This window comes from Acinonyx jubatus, chromosome B4 (genome assembly GCF_027475565.1).
Source record: "Acinonyx jubatus isolate Ajub_Pintada_27869175 chromosome B4, VMU_Ajub_asm_v1.0, whole genome shotgun sequence".
In the NCBI taxonomy this organism is placed as follows: Eukaryota; Metazoa; Chordata; class Mammalia; order Carnivora; family Felidae; genus Acinonyx; species Acinonyx jubatus.
This window is the reverse complement of record NC_069387.1, coordinates 112256740-112269147: the sequence shown is the minus strand read 5'-3', so window position 1 is coordinate 112269147 and position 12408 is coordinate 112256740. Positions and strand designations below refer to the sequence as shown.

Here is a 12408-nt window from a genome sequence, read left to right as displayed (position 1 = left end):
TTTCTTCATTTTTCTTTTTCTTCTTCTTTAAGTGTTTATTTACTTATTTTTGAGAGAGAGAGCTCAAGCAGGGGAGGGGCAGAGAGAGAGGGAGACAGAGAATCCCAAGCAGGCTCCACATGGTCAGTGCAGAGCAGAGCTAGAGGCTCAAACTCAGGAACCCGTGAGATCATGACCTGAGCCCAAATCAAGAGTTAGAAGCTTAACTGTCTGAGCCACCCAGGCACCCCTCTCATTCTTCTTTTTCACTTTTTACTTTCTTTTTCTCTGATCCCTGCTACATGAATTTGTATTGTGATTGTACTTTCTGGCTTTAAAACAGTGAAGCTAATAGTCATATTTTAGGTTTAGAATATTATTTGTGAACTTTATAGTTTAATCAGTTGATAAAAATCTTAGTGTTTTCTTTGTTCTGTATATTCTGAAGTTATAAACTTCTGAAATATCACATTAGTACATTTTAGTGAAAAGTTAAATCTAGTTTGAAGAATGATGTCCTCTTTTTCTCTTGAAATAAAATGATGAAGCTAGCATCTTTGTAATTGACTTTGGAGGAATGCTCAATGAATAATCAGATTTGTATTTTGAGGTTAGCTGTTGTATTTACTTTCCCTCTGAAATCTGTCTCGCCCTTTTTTTTGAAATCTCTTTAGGAGAATGGAGTATTAGGAGTTGACTGCATATTTTAATTATTTTATTTAAGACTTGGATTGTTCTTAAACCATTTCTTTCTTTTTTTAATGTTTATTTTTGACAGAGAGATACAGTGTGAGTGGGGGAGGGGAGGAGAGGGGAAGAGAGTGGGGGAGGGGGAGAGGGAGCCACAGAATCTGAAACAGGCTCCAGGCTCTGAACTGTCAGCACAGAGCCTACTCTGGGCTTGAACTCACAAACTGTGAGATCATGACCTGGGCCAAAGTCAGATGCTTAACTGATGCTTAACCCAGGCTCCCTGTTCTTAAACCATTTCTAATTTTGTTTCTCAATATAATCAATTTTATTTAGAAAGCCAGAATATGTTCCTTTTTGGACAGTTGATGGTTATAGGAAAATAACTGAAATGTAAAAGCAAAATACTTTTGAAACAAATATTTATAGATTATTTGAGTATGATGCTAAATATTCCTTTAGTTTGTTTTATATATTTATAAATTATGACTTGTGTTTAAATGAATCAGATATGCTTAATTCTTGAAATATGAAGATTCTCCATTTATAACTGGATGATAGACTCATGTTGATGCTCTTTTTTTGTTTTTTCTTTTCATGTTGATTGTCTTTAACTACAACAATGATTAGGATATAAGTAATAACAGTTTAGGAAATGTAATTAGCATTAATTATGTATTTAAATAGCTATGATACATTTTTGTAGAACTACAGTCTTTGGAACAACAATTAGAAGAAGCCCAAACAGAAAATTTTAATATTAAGCAAATGAAAGACTTATTTGAACAGAAAGCAGCCCAACTTGCCACTGAAATTGCAGGTAAATTGAATCAGATCTTTTCAGCCAATGATGAGTCTCGTTACCTTTTTGCCATTGTATATCCTGGAAATAAGGCATTGTATTTTAGTGTATTGTATTTTGGTGTGGTAAAACGTTGTTATAGACTATGGTAGTGATTATTGGAATTTAATAATAGAGTTGCTGTATAAATTATTTTGTTTGTCCTCTCACCTCTTCCTTTCAAAGGATCGATTTTCTCTGTAGAATTTTTCTTCTAATTTAGAAAAGGTGAATTTTCTTTGGGGCATGCTTAAAGATTAACAAGTAACATTTTGAAGAAATTAAATAATACAGTTAGATTTAACATTTGGTTATGCAATCAATTACTTTTTCTTTAACTACATGCTTTTAGGTTAAACTATTATATGTGATTAAGTATACATTAAGATGATAATTAGTGACAGTGCTGTATGAAATTTAGACAAAAACATCTGATTATTTTAAGTTCATCATTTAATCAGAAGTAAAAGTTTATTGTATATATTTAGGGTTATCTAAGGAATGTGAATTTGAATTAATATTAATAATATGTACATATTAGTAATATGTAGTTATGCATACATAATAATATGTAATTAATACATATTAATAATATGTAGATATGCAGTGTAATAGATAAGAATTTATAAAACTACCCTTTCCTAGAGTTAATGTCATGAAACTAATATTTATATAACTATCTTTAATTAGATATAAAGTCAAAATATGATGAAGAAAGGAGTCTTCGAGAAGCTGCTGAACAAAAAGTGACATATCTGACAGAGGAATTAAACAAAGAAACAATTATAATTCAAGATCTGAAGACTGAACTGGTAATTCAGAAACCTTATTGAAATGTACTTTTATAATTTTCTAAATGAAAAATATATACTCTGAAAAAATGTTAAAAGTATTGCTTGAGTAAAATGAAGGAAAGGAAAATTCCCTCTAGTTCTATCCTTTACACATATACCAATGTGATTTTTTAAATAAAAATGGAATGTGTGATACAAAATTTATTACCTTAACATTTTTGTTGTTTCTATCTTAATATCATGTGTCTTTTTACTAGTTTCCTTATCTGCGTCTCTGATCCTGACCTTTCCCTGCCCTTTAGTTTTATAAATCCACCTACTTTTAGAAAACTTCTGATTGCATTTCTAGCTTCATTTCAGATGCAACAAGTGTAGCATCAGGTCATCGTATTTCCTCCCCAACTATTTCTGTCATTGGTACTATATGTCTTCAGTGCTCTCCCAAGGTGTACAACTTTGGATCTGTCCTTGTCTCCTTTCTGTCCTGTATGTATGTATGAGAGAGAGAGTGAGAGAGCATGAGCAGGGGAGGGACAGAGAGAGAAATGGAGAGAGAGAATCCCAGGCAGGCTCTGTGCTGTCAGCGAGGAGCCCGAAATAGGGCACGATCCGATGAACCATGAGATCATGACCTGACCTGAAACCAAGAGTCGGACACTCAACCGACTGAGCCACCCAGGTGCCTCTCTGCCCTTTATTTAGCACTCAATAAATATATGAATAAAATCAACCATATGCATATCCATATCCATTAGCAACAAACCCTAATTATGCTTACATCTGCTCCTTTATTTTTATTATCAGTTTCCTAGGATAGAAAATGGGGCATTTATGCTTCAAAATGTGGCATTTATTAAGTGATTGTTATAACCATGAAGTGCAGTTTGTGAAGGATAAGAAAGCAAATAAAGCACTAAGGATAATTGTGAATTTGCTCTCTTTCACATTGTGGTGATACTATTAAATATGACAAAGATTGGGAAGAGGAGAGGCTTTTTGGGAAAAAGGTATCAGTGGTCAACATTTGCAGTCTAACAATTGATATTAAAGATTATTTTCATTTTGATTTCTTTGTAGTAAAACCATATTTTCGTTTTTCACTATAATTTTTAATGAACATGCTTCACAGCTTCAGAGACCTGGTATAGAAGATGTTGCTGTGCTAAAGAAAGAACTGGTCCAAGTTCAAACACTAATGGACAACATGACGTTGGAGCGTGAAAAAGAATCTGAAAAACTCAAAGATGAGTGTAAAAAGTTACAAGCAGAATATGCTAACTCAGAGGTAAATAAGTTCAGTGTGCCTAAATGTGATTGTTGTTAACTTGTTTAGTGTATACTGTTGAGTGAAGCCAGCAGCTGAAATTTTTCCAAGCGATCTATCAAAACAATACTTGACTTTCATTTGCCCTGAGTGATATTTGTGTATAGTCAGTATAGTCTGAGAGACAATATTTAATTTTGCTTTATAAAGCTAGACATTTAGAGAAGAATGTATAAAAGAGTATTGTCCATTTAATAAATGTACACATTGTGGAGAAATGATTATTTAAAGTTAAATTTGATCCAGGCTAGTCAATAAGTGGTAATTGAGTTTATCTCAGTTTGGTGTAGGAGTAAAGGAAGCATGATTTCATTTTTTTACAATTATATTATCAATGTTGTTTAGGAAAAATATTTAGGAAAACTTATTTTCTAGTAGGCTTGTTTTTCACTTATCGATTATTGAATTATGTTTTTGAGAGAAATCTTAAAAATCTGTTAGACTAACACTTCACCCAGGACCCTCCTTTGTAGTCTCTCTGATAAGTGATCCCCAACTCTTGCTAGGTGGTGTAGGGATGCATATTTCTTCATAAGTCAGCCGTTCCATTGAATTGACATTTGTTTCCCTAGAATTTCCATGCACTGATTCCAGTTCTCCTTAGGAATTACACAGAATAAATTGTTCCTTTTTTCCACATGAGATATTTGGAGACTGTTCATATTTACTCTGAGTTCTTTCTTTTTCAGGATAAACATTTTCAGTTCCTTCCACCATTTGTCACATGACTTGACTTTGACCTGTAAATCCTTGATATAATTATGTTAGTATATGGCAAGCTCTAGGATTTTTAGTAAATATATTTGCTTAAAAATGTAGCCTTTGTCTTTTTTACTAAAGTATTATAGAGGATATTTTGTTAACAGTTAACAAAATATTAATAGATATTTGTAGTTCTTAAGCTGCCTTATGTGACATGGACCTCTATTTTTCATATTTTCAGTTTAAGAGGTTGTTATAGTAACGTTGCAGTTTGCTTTTCTTAGAGTTTTTAAGCTGGTGATCTTAAAAGCCATTCTATTCATAATTAGTAACATAATGAGCTATGGAGTATAAATATTATAGATAACCATGTCACCCTTTATTTTACTTCTTCCTGTATCTTTGTAAAGGGGGAATGGTGAACCTTTGTAGGTACAACATGCATAGGCATGTGAAGCTTTATGATGCTCACTTAACACTTGAGACTTTAAAGTTTATGAACTTCAGGTGCAGACTTCCCAAAAGTGATCTTTTTAGCCCAATGACACTTGACCCCACAATTTTTCAAACAGTTTTAGGGAGTTCATAAATTTATTGAAGGGAGGTAAAAGCTTTTAATGTGCAGTCAAGGAGATGCTGAATCAAAGAAGTCTCGTGAGGAAAAGTCCCATTCAGATAATGTGAAAGTAGAAATGCTTGAATCTGAGTGAATCGAGTCATTTATTTCTGTGTTTTAATAAGAATTACTTTTGATTAAATCTGCCTGCCCACTGGTATTTCTCAAATTTTTAAAAAATTATACTCTCTTTTGGTTAAAAATTCCTTAATATTATATGAGGTTTCAAATCAAATGTAACAGGTTGACTAAAATTGAATTACAGCAATGGCACTTTTAGAATATATGTCTTTTAAAGTATAATCCTTTCTGACTGTTTCCTGCTGAGAATTGTGGAGTTATACTTGTTATACAAATAGAATTTGAACAGGGAGAAGAAATTTATATATTTGCTTGCATTTTGGGAAAAATATATGTGGGAAAATATTTCTGAGTAATATTTAAGAATTACTTTAATATGGAGGATTTTTGTAAATTTGTATTTTTATTCATGTAGATTGGATTATCTTCTATGTTATGGGAAGAAGTCATTTAAGATGAAAAAGTATAACTAGAGTTATAAGATTTTGGGGAAAAGGATTTAGTGACTTCCCTGTACTGTCCTCCTATCAACAAGAGTAATTGTGGGAAACAATTTTTTTTCTCTCTCAAAAAGATGTTTCTGGAAAAGAAGAAAAATGGCATAGAAATTCATTCTTCACATCTTAACTTTTACATTTTCATAAAGGTTTATCTTTTTAAATGTTTTGAAATAAATGTTAAAATAAAGAGATTTGCTGAATAGCACTTAACATTTCATCATCATTTTAGTAAAACAAGGGTAATATTTACTTTCTAGTAGTTAACTAATAGGTGTGTAATGATTGAGACTTCAGATTATGTTGAACAAGTTTAGGAAGTGGTAGCATGAGTCAGAGTAATATTATTATTGGAAACAAGCTCTTAGGTTTTGAGCACCACCAAGTTTTGGATAATATGCCAGGTACTTTAAATATATGGTCTCTTTTGTTTCTTTTAACTCTGTAAATTAAGTATCAAGTTTGTTTTATGTGTAAGGAATCTGAAGCTCGGTGAAGTGAAATAACTTGTTTAAGTTCATGTACCTCATATAAAGGAAGCTAGGATTGGATCCCAGGTCTCCTCCAACGCCTCAAGTCTTTTCTGAATCATGTTCTCTCTCATTTAGGGTGGTCTGATAATTGCCTTATAAGTAAATTTGTGCTATTAATTTTGACCTAATACTTACTGTTATTACTTTTTATATTTTGCTATATTATATGATGTAATATTTATATTGAGTACAACTTAAAATACTTTTGAGTTGTTTCACACCACTTTTATATTAAAACAATTAATGTCTAGATATTCCATCTCATTTGTTTATAACAATGTTATAAACCATTTGTTTTTAGCTTGTGCTTACTTTTTAAATATGTGGCATGTATTTTATTAATTTATTAAAATTAAATCCTATTCTTAAATTTGTTGGTGAATTATAGCACTTAATGAAAAACTTACTTTGTGTATTTATTACTACTTTACTGAACCTAAATACTGGTATCTGAAACAAAATACACGAACAGGAGTTAAAGGAGCTAAAAATGATTTGTTTGGTATTTCTAATTGAAGCTAAAGACATATGATGTAATATACATTGTTAAGTATGTCCTTATGTTCCATTACATTCATTTAGATATGCCTATGAATTCATTGACAGGTTTGGTTTTGTTTTGTTGTGTTTTTGGTTTAGATATTTTAGAAGGCATATAGAAAAATAATTCATTCTAAAGCATTTAAAAGTACTTTATAAATAGTTATCATCAGAAATTGAGGATTTAAGGGTTAAAATAAGTATTATTTTTAAAAATTTACATTACTGAAAATATCAAAGCTATAATCAACTTACATTTGGTGTGGTCTTTAATATAAATGGTTTTTTAAGAATTTTATTTGAATTCCAAATAAACTCATTTTAAAAGCTAAAATATTTACAAAGATATGGAATAAAAATGGTTATATTCATGCATAGTTATTAAAGAGTACTTAAATATCTTTTAAAAGTGTACTAATATTAGAGATCAGTTTTAGCAGTATGTTTGGACATTTTTATTATGTGTTCAGTGTGTACTTTTGTCAGTCTTCCACCTTTCATCCATCATTTTATTATTTTTTTTTTCTGCTTTCTAATGGAGATGCTTAAACTTGAGGTAATGTGTTTTGGGAAGGCTTTTTAATGTTAGTAATACCTTTAATATAGCTCCTTCTATTGTCAAATGGAAATTTTGTGTTGTAAGGCAATCTCAGAACTTCAAAGATATGCTTACTTTTGTTAATCAAGTGAATTTTCAATCATCTTTAAGTAATTACATACAAATTGTAGTAGAATATTATTAGGACAATAATTATAATTCTAAAACACTAGCAGGATATTTGCTCAAAATATCTCTAATTATTTTTTAATTTAAAATTTTTTCGTAAAAGTCTCACTTGAATTCAGTAACATGGCTTCAAGGAAATGGAGGCTGTTTTATCGGGTCTCAGATACTGGGAACAAATATCTATTAACTCCTTGGAGACGAATCACTCATTCCTTTAGAGAGTAGTTTTTGAATGCCTAGGGTCAGTAGCTGTTTTAGGTGTGGGGAATACAACAGTGAATAAGACAGAGTGCCTGCTCTCATAAAGCTTATAGTCTTTTGTGGAAGCCAGATAATACATGAATAAATCAAATCATGATGGAAAATCAGGTAATAATAAATGCTATAAAGAAAAATAAAGCAGGGTATGTATGGGCAGTAGTGGAGCTGGCAATAATGTATGACAGTTTTAGATAGAATGATCAGGGAAGGTCTTCTCAAGGAGGAATGTGTGAGAAGTAAGCAAGAGGGTGAAGAATTGGGAGTAAGCATTCTCAGGAAGAGGGAGCGCAACTGTAAAGTCTCAAAGCGCAGATGAGTTTGGCCTGTTAAACAGTGAGGAATGTCTTTGTGGCTGGAGTGGAGAGCCATTTTTGTTTGAATTTGACCCATAGTCATATTTGAACAGGGAATGTATTTTCTTGCACATTTTGACTTTTCAATTTGTATATTCCCCCAATACAAACATAATGCATGATCATTGTAAAACATTGAAATGATTCATGATGTACAACAGAGAAAATGAACCTTATCTGTAGTTCATTCCCCTCCTTCCCCTCTCCATGACTAAAGTATACCTTTTGGTGTAAACTCTTCCCACATCTTTCTTTTTTCCACCCTTGAGTAAACTAAAAAATTTCAAATGGTTGCTTTTAAAAAAATTATAGTTAAAAATATTCATATTTGTACAAAGGATAAATGATATACCTAATGTTTAATTCTTTAGGTATTAAAATATAGTCATTTATAAGAACATATTTTAAAACTGTAAAATATAACAAGATATTGTTGAATATATTTGCTTTACATTTTGCTTGTTTAGTTTTTTCTACATATCGGAGTTAATCAGCAAGACAGATGTTACTCTTGGCTTACTATATCTTATAAACTTTAATGTGGAATCATGGTTTTTTAATGAAATATACTCCTAATTTGCATCTTAATATGCACTATTATTTCTGTTTATTATGTGTCACTCTGCTAAATCTTTTGATAAGACATTTACAAGTCAAGATTTAAATACAATAATATATCTTCTTTTGTGATAAGTTGGCATCTACGCTAATTATTAAAATAGGGTAACTTAAAATAGCCAAACTGTTCCTAATATTTCTCTGAACATCCATAATGTTACTAACAGAAAATGATCCTGAGATTCAAAGTTATTAGGGATAGCAGTTTGAAATAAACTCCCAGTATCAATGAAAAGATTACATGATCAGTTTAAGAAAGAAATTATTAGGATATGCCTTTAACTTGAATATAGTTAAAAATAATGAATATTTAAACATTTCCTTCTTTGAAGCATAGGATATATATGGCATATATTATATATATGTGTGTGTGTATACATACATATATATATATACATATATATATGTTGTTATATGTTGAAACACCCTGTGTAGAAGCTGTAACTGTAAAGCAATATGACAGATTGCCTGTCAGTATATCAGAATTGGTTTATTTACATGAATGTTTTCCTTAAAAGGTTAGGCCAGGAAGATATCTTAGATATGCTGCTATTTGTAAAAACTTTTTTGAAACCTCTTTTAGTTGACTTTAAACCAGTTTGGAAAACACTCAAAAAACTAGTTTCATCAACTTATGGTTATTAAAATAATATAAGCCCAAGTGTTTAATCGTTCAGTTCAATCACTTACCTTCCTTACTAGATGGTTTTCCAAATCTTAAAACCAAAGCACTGTAATAGATGAAGATATACCACCAAAGAGAATCCTTAAAAAAAAAAAAAAAGTGCCACCCATACTGGAAGGGTTTTTAAGAGAAGAGTAGCAGATCTCTTGGCGTTACTGTCAAAATAAATCAGTAGCCTTCTAAAGTTTCTCCCTTGAAGATGTATTTGTAATATTTGATGTAGATAACTACTCTTGTGCTTATTAAAATTTTTTTAAAAATGTTTTCCATAATAAAATTTATTTACTAATAAAGAATATAGACAATGAAAATGTAGCTTTAAGAATGTAAAAAGTGAAGTCAATAAGCTAAATATTAGAAATAGAAAGTTCTTTTGTTAATGTCACTTGCAAGAAACCATACTTAAAAAGCAGTACTTAGTCTCTCTCTCTGGTCATTGAAGCTTTCATGTATAGGAAGTTTCTATTTCTGAGACTTCGCTTAATTTTCTCTTACTTTTAAATGATCAAACCTTTGTCTTAATTTCGTTAAGATGCATTAAAGCAAATTTGTGTCCAGCTATTATACCTAGTCATGGAATGACCCAGCTTAATAAAATTATATCTAATAAAACTCTGTATAACTTCTTTGGACAGATACTTTCCATTACAATCAAAAAGATGATTCGCTACCTTTAAAAGGTGATTCTGTATTGTGTGTTTGTGTTTATTTAACATGTTTTTAAAGTAAAACGAAAGGCTATCCTGTAGCAGTTGGGATAAAAGGTAGGCAGTAACTTGCATATGTTCTTTAAATTCAGAAGGATTAAAGTACAGAGTTTCAAAGCCAGTAAATTCAGGTTGGTAGTTTGATGCTGACTCAGATACATAAAGTAGGATGCCAACTATTCATTTCATTCATTATTAAATAAATGAGGTTAAACATTTTGGATAAATTTTAAAAATTAATTTTCAGTCAAAAATGATGTGGGGTGGCAGTAGGGTGGTAGGAAAAAGAACTAAATCGAAACTTCGAAGTATTATATCAATTTAACAACAACAGTGACAAAAATCTGTGTAACTTTAAAACCTTTGGATACTTCCATTCTCTTTTCCATTTTAGTTCCCTCTAATTTTTTTTTTCTTTTTTTTTTCTTTTTTTCTTAAGGCCACAATAAGCCAGCTAAGGAGTGAACTTGCCAAAGGCCCCCAGGAAGTTGCTGTGTATGTGCAGGAACTACAAAAACTTAAAAGTTCACTTAATGAATTAACACAAAAAAATCAGGTGAGTATTTAAAAACTACATAGAGTGGTGAATTGGTTTTATGTATCTTAAATTTTAATCTTGTGTATGTTATTTATATATTGGCATGAGTACAGTGTGACTTACTACTCTGTTGTTTTTTTTTTAAGTGTTAAGTACATTCACATTGTTACAGAACCGATCTTCAGAACTCTTTCCATCTTCCAGAACTAAAATTCTGTACTCTGAACAACACCCCATTCACCACCACCTTTTGTAGAGGAAAAACACTTCTGTGTGTCTCCTCTGCTCTCAGTACTTTACTATACCTTTACTTCTGACACCAGACGTATGAGTGTTCCACACATCAGCAGTCCTGTGACACCAGTGGATGACCTACAGTGTAACTCAGTTCTACCACCATTTACTTGGAGATAGTGGGAAATAGTGTCAGATCCCACAGGGGTTTAGCTGCCCCCTCCCCCCACAAATACCAGTTCAAAGTCCAACTTGTTACCTGTACTTCTCACCAAATGGCTGTGGCTGTAAATGGGAGGTTCCCACAACCCTTGCCTTAGATTGGATTAATTTGCTAGAATGACTCACAGAACTCAGAAAAACATTTTACTTACTAGATTAATGATTTATTTTAAAAGATTATAATTCAGGGGGTGCTTGGGTTGCTTAAGCTTCCGACTCTTGATTTTGATTTGGCTTGTGATTTCACAGATCATAAGATGGAGCTCCATGTCAGACTCTGTGCTGACAGAGTGGAGCCCGCTTGGGATTCTCTCTCTTCCTCTCTCTGTGTCCCTACCCCGCTTGTGCTCTCTCTCTCTCTCTCAAAATAAATAAATAAATAAACATTAAAAATAAAAGATTAGAACGCAAGAATAGCTAGATGAAAGAGATCGGTAGAGTAAGATGTATGGGAGAGGTCATGGAGCTCCCACGCTCTCTCTGGGTGCTTTCTATGTGTTCGCCAACCTAGAATCTCCCTAAACCCTGTCCTTGTGGGTTTTTATTGAGGCCTCCTTACAGAGGCATGATTGATTAATTTGTTGGCCATTGCTGATTAATTTGACCTCCAGCTCCTGTCCCCTTTCTGAGGTAGGGGGTGGGGTTGAAAATTCCAACCCTTTCATTTTGGTTGGTTCCCATGGCAACCAGCCCCCATCCTTAGGAGCTTTCTAAAAAAAAAAAATCACCTCATTAACATAAACTCATTGGTGGTTGAAAGGGAGTTGTTATGACTAACAAAAGACATCTTTGCTACTCTTTTCACTTAGGAAATTGCAAGGGTTTTTGGAATTCTGTTCCAGAAATGGAGATGAACACCAAATGTATATTTCTTTTTATACGTTACTATCATACCTTTGATGCACAGAGTTTTTGATTTGATGTAATCTAGTATCTGTTTTTACTTTTGTTGCCAGTGCTTTTGGTGTCATATTTAAGAGATCATTGCCAAATCCAATGTCAGGCAGCTTTTCCTCTGTTTTCTTTTAATGGTTTTATACTTTTAGGTCTTATGTTTAGGTCTTTGATTCATTTTTGAGTTAATTTTTTTTAATAGTGAAAGGTTAAGGGTTTAGTTTCATTCTTTTGCATATAGATAAACAGTTTCTCCTGCATCATTTGTTGAAAAGACTGTCCTTTCCTGTGGTCTTGGCACCCTTGTTAAAAATCATTTGACCATGTATGTGAATGTTTACTTATGGGCTTTCTATTTTTATACCATTAGTCGATATGTCTGTCTTCATGCTAGTGCTGTACTGTTTTGACTACTGTAACTTTGAAAAAAAATTTTTGTTTTTAATGTTTACTTATTTTTAAGAAAGAAAGAGAGAGGCAGAGCATGAGTGGGGAGGGACACAGAGAGAGAGACACACACAGAATCCAAAGCAGGCTGCCAGCTCTGAGCTGCCAGCACAGAGCCCTACACG

At 32.1% G+C, this 12408-nt stretch overlaps 1 protein-coding gene across 5 annotated transcripts in view; it reads left to right on the top strand.

The window, feature by feature from the left end:
* EEA1 (early endosome antigen 1) overlaps positions 1 to 12408 on the top strand; it is a 492836-nt gene that overhangs the window by 414543 nt on the left and 65885 nt on the right. For all 5 annotated transcript variants that reach the window (XM_053226593.1, XM_053226594.1, XM_027071108.2 and 2 more), the window contains 4 exons: positions 1376 to 1489; positions 2201 to 2322; positions 3434 to 3589; positions 10388 to 10504. In XM_053226593.1, the coding sequence (XP_053082568.1) occupies positions 1376 to 1489; positions 2201 to 2322; positions 3434 to 3589; positions 10388 to 10504 (509 nt within the window). The remainder of the gene's footprint in view (positions 1 to 1375; positions 1490 to 2200; positions 2323 to 3433; positions 3590 to 10387; positions 10505 to 12408) is intronic.